Source organism: Cebus imitator, unplaced genomic scaffold, assembly GCF_001604975.1.
Source record: "Cebus imitator isolate Cc_AM_T3 unplaced genomic scaffold, Cebus_imitator-1.0 Scaffold369, whole genome shotgun sequence".
Taxonomy (NCBI): domain Eukaryota; kingdom Metazoa; phylum Chordata; class Mammalia; order Primates; family Cebidae; genus Cebus; species Cebus imitator.
This window is the reverse complement of record NW_016107684.1, coordinates 1,589,579-1,609,107: the sequence shown is the minus strand read 5'-3', so window position 1 is coordinate 1,609,107 and position 19,529 is coordinate 1,589,579. Positions and strand designations below refer to the sequence as shown.

At 36.6% G+C, this 19,529-nt stretch overlaps 1 protein-coding gene across 1 annotated transcript in view; it reads right to left on the bottom strand.

Moving 5' to 3' along the window:
* The window catches only part of ASXL3 (ASXL transcriptional regulator 3), a 171,538-nt gene extending 152,026 nt beyond the window's left edge, over positions 1 to 19,512 (bottom strand). The window contains 1 exon segment of the mRNA XM_017507138.2: positions 19,318 to 19,512. Within this exon segment, the coding sequence (XP_017362627.1) occupies positions 19,318 to 19,371 (54 nt within the window). The 5' untranslated portion in view covers positions 19,372 to 19,512.
* Positions 19,513 to 19,529: the final 17 nt, after the last annotated feature.

The window sequence follows — 19,529 nt, the reverse complement described above, 5'->3', positions numbered from 1 at the left end:
TGGAGTGCAATGGCGCAATCTCGGCTCACCGCAACCTCCGCCTCCTGGGTTCAGGCAATTCTCCTGCCTCAGCCTCCTGAGTAGCTGGGATTACAGGCATGCACCACCATGCCCAGCTGATTTTTTGTATTCTTAGTAGAGATGGGGTTTCACCATGTTGACCAGGGTGGTCTTGATCTCTTGACCTCGTGATCCACCCGCCTTGGCCTCCCAAAGTGCTGGGATTACAGGCGTGAGCCATCGCGCCCGGCCAAACAGCCTATCTTTCATGTACAAAGCAGCATTATATGAGATTACGCCTACAAAATAATGAAATGCAGTAAAATAAAGAGGGAGAAGGTTCAATAAATGAAGGTACATACAATAAAATAATAGAAAGAATAAGTAAGGAATAAGAAACTATGTACAGACATGAGAAAGTGCTAAGTAAAAATAAACATGTTAAAGAAAAATACATCAGAGGATGCATATATTCCAGTGTCTGTGGCGTACATATACACGTACCCATAAAGTCCCACCCACGGTCCAGTCACATAAAAATATTAGCATTAAGAATTGAAACCCTGGACACTCTACATATTATGTAATTTATATGACTTATGTACATATTATATAAATTATACAGTTGTTAAAAGCTGATTTAAAAGTCAGCTCAGGCCAGGTGCAGTGGCTTACGCCTGTAATCCCAGCACTTTGCGAGGCCAAAATGGACTGACTGCTTGAGCTCAAGAGTTTGAGACCAGCCTGGTCAACATGGTGAAACACCTGTCTCTACAAAAAAATATATAAAAATTAGCTGGGGGTGGTGGCATGTGCCTGTAGTCCCAGCTTCTCAGGAGGCTGAGGTGAAAGGATCTTTTGAACCTGAGAGGTGGAGATTGCAGTGGGCCACGATTGTGCCACTCCACTCCAGCCTAGGTAACAGAGCCAGACCCTGTCTCAAAATGAATGAATGAATGAATGAAACAGACAGACAGAAAGAAGGTCAACTCAGAAGCAAAAATGTGAATACTCAACCAACAACTGAAACAGTTATATGTCTTATAGTGTAATCATAGTGAAGAAAATAAAGTACAGGAAGACTGAAATTTTTCCAAAGCAAGCATTACTCATCATTCAATCTGAGTCAGAAAAACTATTCAATGTTATTCCCACAAACTAGTCTGAAATGACACAGCATCCAGATGTATCTGCCAGAAGAAATTATGTTGTAAAATGTATCTTTAGATAATTGTATAAAATGACTTTGTTATATGAAATTATTTGTTTCCGCCCACTTAAATGTTGAAGAATGACAGACAATGATGTTTATTTTGTCAGTTAATGGTAACTCTTTTCTCCTGACTATAGATGGACAACTGCACCACCACCTCAATAATTCATTAACAAATATTTTTACCAAGGACACACATATACCAAAATGAAATACAATAAAATACGCCTTTACCATTGCTGGAGACACTTATTCTCTGGCTTACTACAGTGGGGAAAGGGAAGGTGGCAAGCATCTAATTTACTTAGAAATAGATTTACAATGAAAGGAAAGGGCCGGGCATGGTGGCTCATGCCTGTAATCCCAGCATTTTGGGAGGCCAAGGCAGGTGGATCACAAGATCAGGAGCTCAAGACCAGCCTGGCCAAGATGGTGAAACCCCATCTCCACTAAAAGTATAAAAATTAGCGGGGCAAGGTGGCAAACTCCTGTAATCCCAGCTACTCAGCAGACTGAGGCAGGAGAACCACTTGAACCTGAGGGATAGAGGTTGCAGCGAGCTGAGATCATGCCACTGCACTCCAGCCTGGGTGACAGAGCAAGTCTCCATCTCAAAAAAATACAAACATACATACACATATACATACATAAAATAAAAAATAAAAGGAATGAAGCCATATGTCTGCTTTCATATTCATTCAAAATGCTAATCTATGCTATATAGAAATGGCCCCTGCCTACCCTGTTTCTAGTGGTGGTATTATAATTCAGATTCCATGGCATTGTTGTCATCTTGATATTTCTGTATATGTGTTTGCTGCTATATTTCTAGTACCAAGGACATGGTAGGTGTGTAATACTTGCCTAATGAAAAAAAAAAAAAGAAGACAACAAAATGACAAGAAAGAATTGATGTACTCAGTTTATTGTTGTCTGTGCACAATTCCCTACTTCCTTCTTTGGAAGAATGCTCTTTCTCATTTTGGTTTGAATGGAAGCTGTCATATTCCTGACAGCTGACACATTCCTGTCATATTCCTTCAGGAACAGGCAATTCCTGAAGAACTGCCTATTAAGGATGGGCAGGAGGGATGGCTGGGGTTGGGTACCCAAGGATAGCCAATCATTAATCTTCTCCAGGATGTACAACCTTAGAACTCAAGAAAACACATCTTGAGTACTTTCTGGTAATGATACTATATGAGAAGAGTCTGAGATTTGCTGGAAGCTATGTTTGTAGGCATGTGAGCCAGGCTCAGAAAATAAGCATTCTGTGCAGAGAGAAGATGGGGGAGTCCTAGCTACTTTGATTCTTACTTTCCAAGTATTACCTAGAGCCTCTCATTTTCCTGCAATGGCTTATAACTTATGAGTCTTCCAATAAATTCTCCTTTTCATTAAATCGGTTAGATGACCACAGGTTCATGACTAATGTGTTCATCAGACTAATTATTGAGCCCACAGTTGATTCCTTTCAGAGGATACTTTTTTTTATTTTTTATTGCATTTTAGGTTTTGGGGTACATGTGAAGAACATGTAAGATTGTTGCATAGGTACACACATGGCAGTGTGGTTTGCTGCCTTCCTCCCCATCACCTATATCTGGCATTTCTCCCCATGTTTTCCCTCCCCACCTCCCCACCCCCTGCTGTCCCTCCCCTAGTTCCCCCCAACAGACCCTAGTGTGTGATGCTCCCCTCCCTGTGTCCATGTGTTCTCATTGTTCAACACCCGCCTATGAGTGAGAATACGCAGTGTTTGATTTTCTGTTCTTGTGTCAGTTTGCTGAGAATGATGGTTTCCAGGTTCATCCATGTCCCTACAAAGGACACGAACATAGGATATTTTAAAAGGATACAAAATATACAATAAATGCTTTTTAAGTCAGATGCTAATTCATCTGCTTCCTTTAGATTAACAGAAACATAGAAATTCCTAAAACCTCATCACTGGCAAATCAAATTCTTAATGATCAAAAATTCTGAGAAGCAGAGTATGCTTCTTGGCTAAATATGCACTTGATCCATCCAGACATAATATCTAGAAAATTAAACATTTTACAGCAATAGGAGTCCATGGACAAATCTATAAATAATTCTAGTGGTAAAAGTTCTTTACCTAGAATTTTGATGAGTAATCGCTGAAGAAATTCCTGATTCCAAGGCTTCAAAAAGAGGACAAACATTTTTAAAATTTGAAGCAGGTGTCCTAAGAGTTTAGAATTTAGACCACAGGCTTCCTACAGACCAGTAGACTTAAGTGAAATGGGTGTCCCTGTTTCCAATTTGAGTCATGCATAAATATTTACTGTAATGGTTTATACTACAAATCAAGTCAAAGTACTCCCACCCTGATTTACTATACTTATTTGTGATATAATTAAAATATCTACATCAAGATTTGTGCTAAATAGGCCAGGCATGGTGGTTCATACCTGTAAGCCCAGAACTTTGGGAGGCCAAGATGGGAGGATCACTTGAGGTCCAGAGTTCTCAAATAGTGAGACCCCATTTATATTAAAAAAAAAAATTTAAGATTTATGCTAAATGAATTCAGGGCAAATATTTCTACATGTTTCCTGATGTACTACCTACCTTAATATTAGCCAAGTTTTCCAATCCTCCCAAGTTTAACCCTTCTTTCTGGTCTTTCTTCTTAAACTGTAGGCTAGAGGAATTACGTATATTTATAAGCAAGCAGGACTGAATTCAATCAGCCAGTATTTGTTGATATGAAATAGGGGCTGGATCTCTTTGATAAGTTAATGGAGTATTCAAACTTGCCTTTGCCAACAAAAGATTCTGCATGAAATCAGATAGTCCCTGTTGCTTCCTAGCCTTCCTTAGTCCTGATTTTACAGCTGAGTTCTGCTTACAACCAGGCTGGGTGCTCATTATACTACAATACCACATTTTGATGACAGAAGGAAGAAAAATTAACTTTGATGTGATCAAAATACCCATTCCTTTGAAAAGCAAGAGTTATCTATTAGCCAACACTAAATTAGGACTCACATCAAGTCTTACTTAGATTTTTCCCAGCGGTTGCCATTCAGCATTATTAAATTTTGCCTAAAGATAAATTAGGCCAGATGTTGTTCTCATATTTGCTCAACCACAGACAGTAGGGTTTAGGCCCACAAGGAATCCATCCTCTCAATGCAAGCTATCTACAGAAAAAATTTTAAGAGTGCTTATTACACTTGCATTCAGGTTTAAAATATAACTATGCCTGCCGTCAAGTATAGAGGACATACAATAATACAAACATCTGGATAATCTGTAGGTATTCCAGTACATAGAGGATATAAATGTAAAATACATCAGCTCCATATTATGGGAAATTAAAACAAAAAAATGAGACTTTGTTTCGTGACCTTAGCAATTCAGAGATAGCCTCACCTATAGTAATATTTCAGTGGCTGCATAATCATATCGAGGCTGAAATTTTTAAAAATAAAGGAATTTGCTGTGAAAATCAATGTCTCCTACAGATACATTATACCATAAACAAAATTACAATTTAAGATATAAGGGACTGTTTATTTACAACTTCATCCCTGGTGGCAAGGAGGATTGGGGAAAATTTCCTGGTTTTGAGGTTTTAAGTTTACAACATGGAACAGATATGGCTGAATATCAATAAGTTGAAGGACTGGACAAACATAGTTCATCTGATTTAATATGCATGTGGTCAACACATTCCTTGTGGTATGAAAGTCTGCAGACTTTCAAGACCAGATTTCTTCATTTTTCCCCACTTTCCTACATGAAGGGGTTAGGCTCAATGGGGAGTCTGTGAGCTGCCAGGAGTTTCTGTATAGGATATCTAGGGAAGAGTGGAAACTGGTGGGAAAAAGCCCCAGGGTAACTGAGCCCTCAATGGATAGGAAACATAGACTGAAATCTCTGAGACAGACAGGCTGGGAAATATAATCTGCTGTTGGGGGTGCTTCTCTCCCAGTTCTCCCCTAGGCCAAAAAAAATGTGGGCATAGGGGGAGAAAAGAAATGAAGGAAGAAAGAAAGAAGTATTATTACAGTGTCTGCTTTCCCCTTCTCAGTGGTGTGGAAATCTTGCCATACCTTTTCAATGAAACACAATTTGTCTTAACTTGGGAACTTGAACTCACTTAAAATATCCAGGTGCCCTTTCTCTATCTTTTCAACAATCTTGGAATTAAATTCCTTGTTAACAATGATTGTTCTACTCTCTCTGGTTAAAATACTTTCCTCCTCGATAGAAAAATGGGAGGAAAGGCAGTGATTTTATAAGGCAGAAATATAAACAAGATTATCTTAAGATGAAATACGAAAAGACTTTCCTTGTAATGAAAAATTTTTTTACCGGTTTAAAACAACATTTTTTTTTACAGGTTTAAAGTAACAAAACAACATACTGGAAAGGAAGATTTTACAAATCAATTTAACATAATGGAGAAGGGAAAAAAAAAGGGACTTTAACCTTGTTTTCCTAACAGATCTCTGAAGCATGTAATTACATATTTTAGTGTCTCATAAACAAAAGTATAGGGTGGCCTGGAATAAAAACACCTGTTTTTCGTATAAAGATCGAATCTGTCAAGATAGGCAGATACATGCAACAGTAAAAATCAACCCCAAAATCTCGGTAGATTGAAACAAATGCTTATTCTCACTGACATCTACATGTCCAGCCAAGAACCAGGTTAACTGAAATTTCATCTTGTCACTGGCTTCTGTGATCAATACAACAAGGAAAGAAATAAAGTGAATAAAACACCGGCCCTTAAAAGTTGCAGGTCAGATATAATAAAACAGAAATGGTTATGCCTAATTCAAGGCAGCAAAGAAATTCAATGCTACCACCTGTCCCTAAGGAGGAAAACAAAATAACTGTACACCAACCTAATGATTATAAGGTAATATCTACTTGCTCATGTCTTAAAAACAGAGAAAAATCTTTATTTAATTAACTTAGTAGAAGACCATTTTTTCCTTGTAGAGTCTATCTAATATAAACATGTACGTACAAACACACAAGAAAAAAACTTCAAACACTGTTTTATCAAAGTTCTATTAATTGTTTCTCCCATCACCCATTTCTCTAGATGATACCTTGCTTAGAGGTGATTTTCCCACCTGAACTGCCTACCACTAGCACCTAGCACCAGGAAGATAAAAGATAAAATTCCATACAAAGACAGGAGAGGGTAGACTCTATTAATTAAGGGCTTCATTCTCCACTAAAGCTTTTAACCAATGAAAAAAATGTGTTTAACTTTCATGAGGACATTTCCTACTCATATAGGAAGTTGAGCTCAGAAAATAGTAAATTCCAAAAAATAATAAGTAGTGCCATTAGAAGACTGAAAGGAAATGCAATATCTAAATTTATGCATGCACTTTTCTTTTTCCTGCTGATAGTCCATCTATTTCTATTTAGTTACTGGCACTTGGTTTATAAACACACCATTAGCAAAAAAAATGACAAAGAAATAAAAATTGAAGAAAGGATGAGAATAAGAAGATAATATTTTTGTTTATATTCAATAGCGTATTTCTTTTTCTCATTCTCACATTAAAGATCCTGGTGGATCCAGACTAAACGTGTTTTTAAATAGTAGCAACTCTGCCCAGGGCTGAGCATGAAAAAACATCAATTCTCAGAACCATCTACTTTCCAAGCTGAAAAGGTACAGATAAATTTCCACAAAGATAAGTAAAATGTGTTAAAAAGAGGGAGAAGGAGAGAAAACATTTTTCTGAAACACTATATTTGATTCATTTGGGCTCTAGGGAAGAAGAAACGTTGTCAAATGAATAAACAGAAAATGGCAACAATAAGACTGTGATGTCCATAACTTTCTACATGAAATAAGGAATCATATATGATGCTGAACCAATCTCAATATTCAGAGAAATGTGTGAGGCTTTATTCCATGGGGAAGAAATGTTTGTTCTCTTTGGTAAGTTAGTATCATCTAAGGATTATGATCAACAAAGGGAAGAAAACTTGGACATTTTAAAGAGTGAATAAAAATATTTACTTGTATCCAGAAGGTACCTGGAAGCTTCACGAAGAAATATATATTTTAGTCTGTTAAGATCTAAATAGTACTTGGATCCTAAATTGTGTCAAACTATATTATAAATATTCTATATAGACTATTCATATATAACCAGAAAGAAACTAGTCTGTAGGGGAAAACAGAACAGAAATCATCCATGGTAACTTCTGGCCTCTAAATCAGGAAAGTAGGTTTCAGTAGAAACAGGCCAAAGAGATATTTAGGTTATTCATAATGGCTGCCTGAGCTTCAACATATCTTTAGTGTAAAATAACTATCGTAAAAATAATACCAGAAGCAATGAATGAGGAGTACCTACATTAGAACACTTAAGTCTAAAGTCAGGCAGACATGAATTTGAATCATTCCTCCACAATTTACCAGCTAAGCTAGGTAATTCATCCTCTATATAGCAAAGGCAATGTCATTTATAATTTGTTTTTCCAGCATACTTTCCATTTGCCTTTTATTGGTGCTTTTGTGTAATTTTCCTCTTCTCTATGCGATCCTTGTGTTGCAATCAACAGTGATACCTGATCTTGGCCACTGCAGTTGGTGCAGGAATGGGCATATCAGCCAAGCATGGATAAAGTAAAATCTTCTTTGAGATTGGCATTAAAAACTGAGAGAGAGATATGGGCTGGGGAGAGGAAAAGACACTGAGATTTGTCTTTAGGCTGTTGTGGCTAAGGTTGGACAACACACATAAGTGGTGCCAGTGGCCATCTTATCTTGTCCAATACCTAAATAGAACCCTGCCTACAATATGAAGCCAAGAAAAAAAACAAAGACAAAAAAATAGAAAGCAAATACCTTGATGACATTCTCTAAGTCCCTATATCACCTACAACTGAAGTACATTCCTGGATTTCTCAGTTATGTGAGCCTTTTTTCTTAAACTGGTTTGAGTTAAATTTTGTTTCACTTGTAACTGGGAGAAACTCAACTAATACACAGACTAAATCTCAATTTCTACATTTGACAAATGTGAATAGTATTATAAAATGTCCCCTAGGTTTACTCATGGGATTAAGCAATATAATGCATATAACAAGTTTAGTTCAGCATCAAGCATATAAGTACCCAATCATTATTAATTCTTATTGCCGTTTTTATTATTTAGTGATAAAAGCATTATTAAGATTGATATACTAAGGTTATTCCATCATATCAAATTCCTATACTCTTAAAAGAGGTTATGACAACAAGTTTAAGAATTGTTTACTAGCACGTATAAAGGGGATTATTTACCTCGCAAACATTTCCAATCTGTGTTGTAATCAATGTACCAGACAACAGTTATCTTAATTTGAAAATCGTAACAAGACTTTTTTCCCCTCACATATCCTGATCTTTTCTTTTACTGTGCCCTAACTTTCTTTAATCACCCCTTGAGGGTAATGCTATCTATTTCCTACAGGGACTTAGACTCTATGCGGGTACCATGAACAAGTTTCACTTTTAAATAATGATTACAAATGCAAAAAGAATGATCCTCAGTGGAGGCAAGTCTAGAGTCAGTGAAACAAATTACAAAGTTGTCGCAGGAACTTCATAAGATGGAAGCTACCAGATACTTACATTAACTGGCATCTTATAATGTGAGACACAAAACTACACTGTGCACATTATCTTAAATATTCCAACCACTCTTTAAGGTAGATATTATTATTATTCCTTTATTAGACAATGGAAGTAAAATTGAGAGATGTTATATAAATTTCTCAAGGTCAAACACATAGTTAGTGGCAGAATTTGGACTCAAACTCAAATCTTCCTGACTCTTAGGTCCATCATTAATTTACACTGTCTCCCTAACCCATATAACAGCCTGCATTGAGGTAAATGAGAGTGGAAATGGGTATATATAAAAACAAGGATCTGAAGAGTAGAAGAAAAAAGATGAAGGTGTCTAAAGTCAGTGATTTACTGGATATAAGACAAAAATATAAGAAGGTATAACACTGACAAGAGGGCTTATGGCTTGAACAAATGTAGAAATGGTGGTGGCTTTACTGGGAGATGGAAGAAACGGGGAGAAGACTTACTGGGAGTGGGAAAGAGATAAGGCATTTAGCCTTAATCTTGCGGACTTTATTCTTGCTATGAAAATGCACGTGGAGATATTTTCACTACAGCTAAGCAGCTAAGGTACAGATATGAGACCTAGAGTCTGCCAGTTTCATTCTTCTGAATGTGTATTTTAATCTTCAACATGGAGTGCAAATATAGCAAATTATGAGACTATTCGTGACACACTGGTAACAATGGCAGTGTCCCATGCAAAAGCACCGGGTCATGGTGGTGATCATTATTGATGGTATTAGTGCCCACAGCAATATTCCAAGTAGACTATTCTTGAAGCATGGCCTCCAAAAAGAAAACCTGCTCCTTTTCTACTTAATTTAGAAGTTGTGTTCTGATGCCTGCAATCTATAATTCTGATGAATGAAACCAATAAATTCATCACTGTATACTATACAGTATTAGGGGAGTCCTTTCCACATTGTTTCCCCATTGTTCTTGTATCATCATTCCCAACCCATAAGCTAGATATGCTGATCTGCTAGATGTTAAGGGGGATCTTAGGATATTTCAAATAATTCACAGACTGACAGGGATAAAATGCAATCAATAAGTAAGTTATAAACACAGCATGATCCATATTTTAAAGCATACACACACACACACGAGCGTGTCCATATACACAGAAACACACTAAGTAGAATAAAAATAAATCCAACCATAAACATTGAGACAGAATATTAAAACTGTAAACTTCAAAAATAAAGCGAACATGTAGCAACTATCAGCTACAACGTGTATTATACCTCTTTAAGACTAACAATTTAACTCACAGTAAATCAGAACCTCACATGCCAAAGAAACATTTCCAAAGTACTAAGGATAAAAAATTATCAGTAGATTTTTATAACTAGATAAATTATCATTCAAAGGTGAGGATAACATGAGATCTTTTTGTTTTTTCCTACTAAGTTTCTCTTTTTTTTTTTTTTTTGGAATTATAATCTACAAATTCAGAAGATATTGTTTCAAAAGGGTGCCTTTTAACTACTTTTGTACCCAGTCTTGACTGCATTCCAGTTCAATTTTTTGAGAGTAGGAAGGATTTCAGTAGACGGTACATCCTTTTCTTTTCTAATTTTTATAACTGCATGTGAATCTGTATCTCAAAATTTAAAAGTTTAGTAAAGAATAGTTTTTAAAAGTGAAGGCAAAACAAAAACATTTCACCATACAAAAACTAAGAATGTTTGCTACCCAGAGACCTTCACATAAAAATTTAAAAGCTATTAAGAGCAATTTAGAAAGAAGAGTGTGATATAAGAAAAGTTGAAAATAGAAGTTGATTAAATAAGTTGATAAATGTAATCAATGTTAAAAATAACCAATTTTATGTGTTTTAAAAGAATATAACATAAATGTAAGGTTGTAGAAATTGCTACAAGATGGGAGAGGTGGTGTGGTGTATAACAAATAAAACATGATAAATTCTGCATAGTATTAGAAAATGCAATAATTTATGACTTTTAAAAAGTATTGTCAGTATTGAAAAGGGTTTCTTATGACCTAGGGTACTTTAGGTTAAAAGTTATCACAAACGTTTTAAACAAAAATGATTCAGTAAGATTATATGTGTTCTTGAAAAATAACTATGGCTTTAGTAAGTAAGATTTGGAAAAGAGATCAGAGACACAACTATTTGGAAGGTCAAAACTAGGTAAGATGTAGTGAATAAAAAGAGGAGGAGTTAAATGTGAGCTATATTTGGAAGACAGAATCCACCACTTTCTCTGGACACCATGTGCTTAGGGACACATAGATAAGCCCCTACCAGACAGGAATGCTGCCACATTCTTCTTTGTCCAATGCATGACTGTTGAAAGTATCCAATAAATGTTCAAATGAACTGGATAAATTTCATTTGAAATATCCACAATAAATGAAGACAGACAAAATTAATTATTAGCAAAACCCTGAAATTCAGAGGAAATATCAGGGTTGACATCCTCATCAGAGAAGACTTACATTGGGCTGAGCAAGCTGGCCAAGGGTGTGGGGCAACGAGAATAAAGAGGAGGGTGAGGAATCATCCTGAAATACACCAACGCTAAAGGGGAAACTGAGAGAAGGGGACACTCAAGTGAGCAGGAAAGAGTTAAAAGTGATAGAGAACAATGAAACTATCAAGAAATCTAATTTTTAAAATTAATTGAAGTTCTAAGATTTACAAATGAGAGGGGCAAAAAACAAAAAGAAAAATATTGCGACAATTTCTAATTACAAGGTTGAAAACTTTGCCTCTTTTAAAAAAGGCAGACAATTTTTTTAAATATACTTGTTAAAATAAGCATTATTTGTTGTGTGCATATTTGGAGTGGTGGTAGGAGTAGAGGGTCACAAAGATTCCTGATGTTCCAGACAGTGACTTAGTTCTGTGGCTATGTCAACAAGGATTTGATATATGTGCAGATTACATATGGTAATAATTTATTTTTGACATAAAAATATGAAGGATAAACAACAGCCTCATTATATCATGACTCTCTATAACTAAGCTGGAAAACAAACCCAAAGATCCAATCTCAATATCTATTTCCTGAAAATTATTAAAATGCATTCTAAAACATTATGATTACTAGGATCTTAGAAATGCCATTCACTTTCTGAATAATGGAGGGTCCATACTATTCCCTTCTATAAGTCATAAATAATTATGATTGACTGATTTTAAATCAACAGATGCATAAAGAAAAATGGAATACTTGTACTTACCAAAAACGCCAATTGTGCAATTGTTTTAAAAAATCATAATCTAGTTTTCTCTGGACTAATTTATGCTACAGATATGCAAAATAAATCCATGATAAATAACTGTATCATAAATTATACACGTATATATTTAGGAAAATGTTACAATTTCTAAGCCTGGCCACTGAGTCTAAATTGCACTGCCTTGGAGAGTTCCTCAGATTCTAAAAGTTCCACCAAAGCTAAGGTCTTGGATGTCATTTAAGTTATATATTTCAGCTATTAAAGGCAATGTTCTGACAAGCCCTTTGGCGCTAACCCCAGGGCATAAATTTGCCTTAAAACTACAAAAAATGTGTCAGAGGGCTATATGTCAATCAACCAGGAGAAGTGCCTATTCCCAATTTAGTGTTGTCAGTTGCTGACATTAAAACCAGCAACAGTTAATTGTTACTACTTCAAGTGGGAATACTGAGGGAAGAGGAGAGGTAGGTGTCTAAGTTCAGATTGATAAAGCTGTTAATTGCTACCCCTTTACGAAGATTTGTTTAATAATGAAAACAATGTGGCTAATCATATAATGTTTCTATTTGTTCCCCAAGGGCTCTTCAGGGAAAGTTTCCATCAGGGCTAGATTTTGGCAGCTACCAACTGTGCAGGGACAAAAGCAGAACAATCAAGGCACTCAGTGCTGGCAAATAGCTGGAAGTGGTTGTATACAGATGCCCCTCCTCTTGGCCCTATCAGGAATGAGCCAGGATCTGCCACTGATGAGCTTTGAAGGAAAAGTTAAAAATGTAAAAGAAGATAATTTCAAGCAGAATGATAGAAGAAGAGGGAAGAAAAGAGGAAGAGAGAGTGAGAGGAAGGAACTGAGGGAGGAGAATACATATGTAGGCAAACCAAAGGCAGGGAATAATTATGACATACGCTTGGGTCCTCCATACGCTTCCATGCAACAGATCAATTAAATTCACATCAGTTAAACACCCATATTTTTTTTTAATGAGAGGCTGCATAGAAAAAGAATTTTTTATATATATACACACAGAGACATATACACACATATACATGCACACACACATACACACATTTTATATATATGTGTATAATATATATGTGTGTACATACGTATTTATATAAATATAAAATGTGTGCATATATATGTGTATGTGTGTGCATGCATATGTATACACACACATATATATTGTCCCAGCCTTGCTTTTTATAGACAGGATGATGATATTGAGTGTATCATTAAACCACTCTTAGTTACTGAGATAGTCTAGCTACTGACTAATCTCAAGAGAGTATTTTAGGGAACAAACAGAGTGCTCTATGTAAGTCTTAAACAAATGTAATGTATATAATTTACTGATTTTTTTTCACTTTGCCTCATTTGGTAAAGGACATGAGACAGAATTAAATTGTATCATTTAATTTTGTTTTCAGACTCTTTAGTACCAAGTAATGAAAACATTCAGAAACAACCTCAGACCACTGGTGCACCCAATATCACTGTACAAATGTATATCGTAAAACTTATGACATAAGTGATACTCATTTTGTTTTGTGTTTCTTTGTTGGGGGGGGGAGATTGGGGTGGAGGATTGAGTCTTTAATTTCCTTTCTATTACCACCTAACTATACTAGCCCCATAGTAAAACTCACTGAATTAAAATGGCTTTAAATACCTCTATTTTTAAAATTCTGTCCCAGTACCTATGCCCCCGTCTTCTGGTATTTCTACATTCCTCCACTTATCTCCCCCTGAACCTACCTTCTAGAGGGCACCTCACCTCTATGTCGTTCTCTCTTCTTAGGATGGTTTCTCTTCACCTGCTTAAAATTACTCATATTTCACGGCCAAACCAAGTTTCATCTGATCCAGTGAGCATTCCACGATCACCACATCACATACAGCTTCTCCCTTCTGTAAATCTGTAATCAAGCACCTGCTTGATCATTCATGTGTCACCTACAGTGTCTGCTCAGTCATCCTCCACTTTTTCTTGTTCCTCTACCGAACTTTATACTGCTTGAGGATGTATCTTTGTATCCCCTACAACATCTGAATCATATATATAGTAGCCTGCAAAGTGTTTAGGGGCCATATTTCACTTTTCCATCCAATGCATTTCAGTGAAGTTTAAAAATTATTATATTATTAAATGTTGAATTCAATTATTTTATCAGTTAACTTTTCAGTTGTGAAATTCCCTTCCAAGAATGACTCTACAAGTCTAAAAGCCACAGTACACCAAGAAAATAGTCCATTTCTGACATCTAAGAAATCATGTTACCCAGGAATTTGTCAAAAAAAAGAAAAACTTAAGAAATAATCAATTCTTAAAATTCACTTTCATGTCAGCAGAAAATAAAAAATTAACAACCTAAACACTAGGTCTAAGTTCACATTACTCATTATTTCAAGTACATTTTTATCCAACTTCAAACTTGTTTTCATTCTAAATAGGCACAGAGATAGTTAAACTGTTTTTTATCTTTCAAACTGTAAGACAGATATTTAGGTTCCATATTTGAAAGGAGAGATGATGAGATATAAAGAAATGATGCTATGTGCAGATCACAGAAAACAGCTGAATCAAACCAACTGAAATTTCAGTGATTAAAAATAAAACTACATTTGCAAAACTATATTAGCCATGCTCATGATCCAACTGCATTGTCAATTATGCTCTTGTGTACCTTTGGGGTTGCCCCAAATCACAAGTCAAAATTTTTCAACTGTTAAGAATACCTGACTATAACCTAAAATCAAACTATCATTAGCACAGTGAGAAAATGTCAAAGGCAGTACACACACTCTCCCCTATCACCATGCTTATCACTTCTGACAAATTATACTTATTTCTCAAATACAAAGACAAAAATCACGGCAACCAGTAAATTACACAACTATGAAATGCTTTTTAAAAATTTTAACAGCCACCAATACCATTCAGCTTTATTTTATCGAAACCCTAACAATTTATTTAGAATGTAATGCATTATGCAAAAGAATCTACACTGTGCAAAAGATTCACACAGATTTCCTTTAATTAATAAAGGAAATCTGTGTGAATCTTTTGCACAGTATAGATTAATTTTTAATACAATATAATTTACCAAACTTTAATTTACTTAAAACCTTCAGTAACCCTGCTGTGTTGTAAAAGGTTATGTGCCTGTTTTCTTCCAATAATGAGGTGAATTCGTCATTAAAAAATTTTACCCAGAGGTCACCTTGAACTACCAAGAAAATACACACACACACACACACACACACACAAACCAACCAACAAACTGATGTTCATTATCTGTGTGAACATATCTAAACTACAAGTAAATAAATCAGCCATATTACCAAGCACAAAGCTATTGAAATAGTTAAGAATTATTTTCAGGTGTCACTGAGACTAAACAAAGATTGTAAGGAATAAAACAAATAAAACAAAACTCAGGGAAATTAATCCATGGAACTATTATCCTAAAAGCAGCATTCCCTATAGAACAAAGCGATGAAGCTATCAAAAAGCACTTCTGAAAGCAATATTTTCGCATGTCAAAAAAAGAATTAACCTAGAATAAATATATAAATAACAGTATGTTCTGTGTTAAGCCAGTAACAAAGAAACCCCTTAGTGGAGTAAAACAAAGTCCTGTCAAATCTCCATTTTTTACAAAGAAGCATGAAGATCCTTTCACAATGGTTTAAACTGTATTTATAGTAACAGAGTGATGTCTTGAGATAAAAGTCAAAAGGATTAAAGTCAAAGCCCCAGCTCGACATGAGTTATGGTTTTGATTTTATTCTTATTGTGGTCTACAAATATTAAGACAGAAGATACTTCCATGTGATTGTGGGATCCTCTGAGACTCTACAACCTTAGAAGAGCGGATAAAACAGATGAAAATGCATCTGGTTTGGGAGCAGACTCCATATTAAATGGCAATGTGCAAAGTAACAACTACTGCTGCAGAAGGCTGTGGGGGAGGGGAGGAGGCTAAAGGCTGAAATTTCTGCAACTGATGCAGGGCAGAAAGAAAAAAGAAGGGGAAAAAAAAGATGTGGTATTACTGTTTTAAAATGGCAGCCTGTTAATAATCACTGAATTCCTGAAAACACAGGCAAATTATACCACCATTCCTTCTTTCATACCCTAAGCAAGCCTAACACATACAAGCATTACATATTTCTTTGAGGAAAATGATACAGCTTGATAGCTGCATCTATATCTAAAACAAAATCCCTAGAGTTGCCACTCAAGAGTTTACAAATTTGGAGCCCTATACTTTTCTCACAAAGAAAACAGAAATTGTTGTAAACTGGAAAATCTTAGTGACACTAAAAGAATTATTCTTCTTCCACATATATTTTTCTTTAAGTGAAGGCAAAGCTACATGTATGCATAAGCTTTTGGTCATAGTTCATAATATCTATTTTGCATTTCCTCTCCCCTGATGTCCTGTCTTTCAAGAAAATCTCACATACACATGCCAGCGAGAGAAATATATATTATATAACATACTCTGCGTGAATTGGAAGATCATTATTCTTAACGTTAATTTGAGTACTCTCTCTTTAGTTCATATATCGCAAAAACCACATATTGAGTTATGTATTTTCTATCTATCCTGAATCGTTTAAGATCAGACACCTCACTTAACATTTGATGAAGAAAAGGTTAAAAGTGCCTAACAACAACAGCAGAATCATCAGAAGCATTGTAAAATATAAAATGATAGTATCCATATCACAGAAATGCTTAAAATATCTTTTTTAAAAATTGAGTATAAAGAAATACTATCAATTATAAAAGTAAAAATATTTTATGATGCAAGTTTAGAAGAGAGTTCAAGTTCATATGCAATCATGTAATCATAAAGAAAATTTTAAAAATATATTAACCAAACATTAATTTGGTTAATAGTAATAACCAGATATCAATATTAACCAAATGGATTGATTTCTCCTTTCTTCATGAAATAAGAAATAAAGATAAGTCAATTATACAAATCACAAATTTTTGAAAATAATATTTTCAATAGAATTCCTTGCAATTGTATTCAGTATTTTAACTGTCACATTTTGAACACATATGCATTTATACAACTACCAGGGGAAAAATAACTTGAACCAAATTGAAAAATTACCATAACTACTAGTTCAATATGTCTGGTTAAAACAGAGACATCTGGTCTATCGTTCTTTTGTGTTGATGACTCCTAGTGTGTCTTTTCACATCAATGAACTTTTCAAGAGGAAAATTCAACTTTTAACAAAAACCTGTGACTTAAAAATCTCTTTCAAATTATATCAATACAGATATGTCATGATTAGGTCAAATCAAACACAGTACTTTCAAGAATAGTAACATATACTGATTGAATATCAATGGTTAGCTCTAAATTCCATCAGAGTAATGTTATTTATTAAATAATTCTCTGCAGGCAGATATGGCTAATTCATGAATCATTATTTTTAAATATTTATAAATCAACTCATTGTTCACTTGCTTAAAATATACACTGAAGCTCTCTAATAGTACTTGATTGCCACTCCACGGAATCTGAATAATGCATTTTCAGAAGCCTTGCACACCCCCACACAATTCTGAATTAATGGCCGAGCAAACAATAAGTAATGTACTATGCTCCAGCAAAAACTCAGTGATAACATCAATCTGGCATCTACTTAACACTTACTGCTTACTTCTCACATATTCCCCACAACTTAGTTTCCTCTTCCAGATGCAGTTCATTAAAGAATCACTATCACCTGCCCATTCATCGGCAGAGTGAGAGATTTAGCGATTAACAGGATCACAGATAAGGGGAGAAATGATAACATACAGCACTACAAAATTAAGAGATGAAGTAAAGGGGCCTGGGCACTCCAGCTACCAATAACTAGATTGCAATTAAAAAGGACTTTGTCACTTCTTCGCTAGGCAATAGGGCCAATTATCTAAAACCCTTTACTAGAATCCAGATACATACCAGAGCAAGGCCCTTCAACCAAACTCAGATAATTACTTTTGACAAATGTTCTCCTTGAGCATAATGTAGTTACTCAAATGCTTTTCAAAATGACTACAGTTATAGTAAAACAATCTTTACAAAGTCAACCCAATAACACATCCTGCTCCCCCCTCTCAAAACCCCCGCTGCATGCAGTCTGCTTTCTTTTGGCCAATTTATAACAGATAGTAAGTTGGTGAATAAATATTTAATTTATGCAGCCAAAACCCTGAAAGGCTTAGCTTCAAATGTAATGCCTAGCATTCCCGAGACACACTGTACAGAAATATCCTTTTGAAAAATCCTTTTACAGCTGTCCTTTAAAAAAGAAGATGGGGGGGAGAAAGAGAAAAAAGAAAAGAAAAACCCACACATATACATGCATCAAACCGAAGACGTCGACGCCCCTCTGCCAACCGGCATTTCTATAGAGACATTCTTTCGATGATTAAAACGTAAGCTCCGAAAGGTTAAAGAAAAGGAAAAGCAGCCAAGTAACACCGCCCAGGAAGCCAGCAGTAAAACACACCTAGCTGTACACTCTTAATAACCTCCCACTACAAATGACACTGACCCAACTTCACCAAACATACACACACCCCGACACACACAAATTGCACACACGTGCACAGAATGTACACACAAACATCGAGCAGAGCACAATACCTACAAACACAAACGAACTGGAGCCACACAAAACATGCACGTATCAGTGTGCACACATAATGCACACGACACGGCACACAGACACGCAACCACCTAGCCCACATGCACACGCCCCACAAGTCCGTGTCGGACACACACCGTGCATGCACGTGTAAAATGTTTGAACTCACAAACGCCGAACATACACACAGACTGTGCACAGAGTTATTGATGAAATTCCGGGGGGTGGAGGGGCCCGGAGGGAGTGGTAATTGCCACACAAAGGTCTCCGGAGCGGCAGAGAGGGAAGTCGAGCGGCGCCGAGCGCTCGGAAATTCACCCGTGGAGAAGGCACAGCCAAGCCCAGAGAGCGAAGTACCGGGAGAAGTGTCCCGGGCGGTCCCGGACGCGGGGCTCCCGGAGATAATCGCTGCGCCCCTCCGCGCGCGCACGCACACACACAGGGGCCCCCGGGCGAGCCCACTCCCGCAGAATAACAAAGAGCAGGAGCCCGGCGAGCGGGCGGCGGCTCGGGCTGGAAGTCTCCGACGCCGCGGACCGGCGCAGGGCGAGCGGCGGGGCCGGCGGGAGGCGGGTGGGGGGCGGTACGTACCAGGCGGGCAGCCTCGGCCCAGGTGCGGTCCTTCTTCTTCCTCTTGTCTTTCATGTTTGCATCTCATTGATGGTTCTGATGATGACGTGGGGGATTCCACGGGGTGCTCGGGGTTCGGGCGCGGAGACAATGACCCAGTGACCCGGTGACCCGCACTCGCTCCGCGGGGGGAGGCGCGCGGGCGGCGGCGGCGGCGGCGGCGGCGGCGGCGG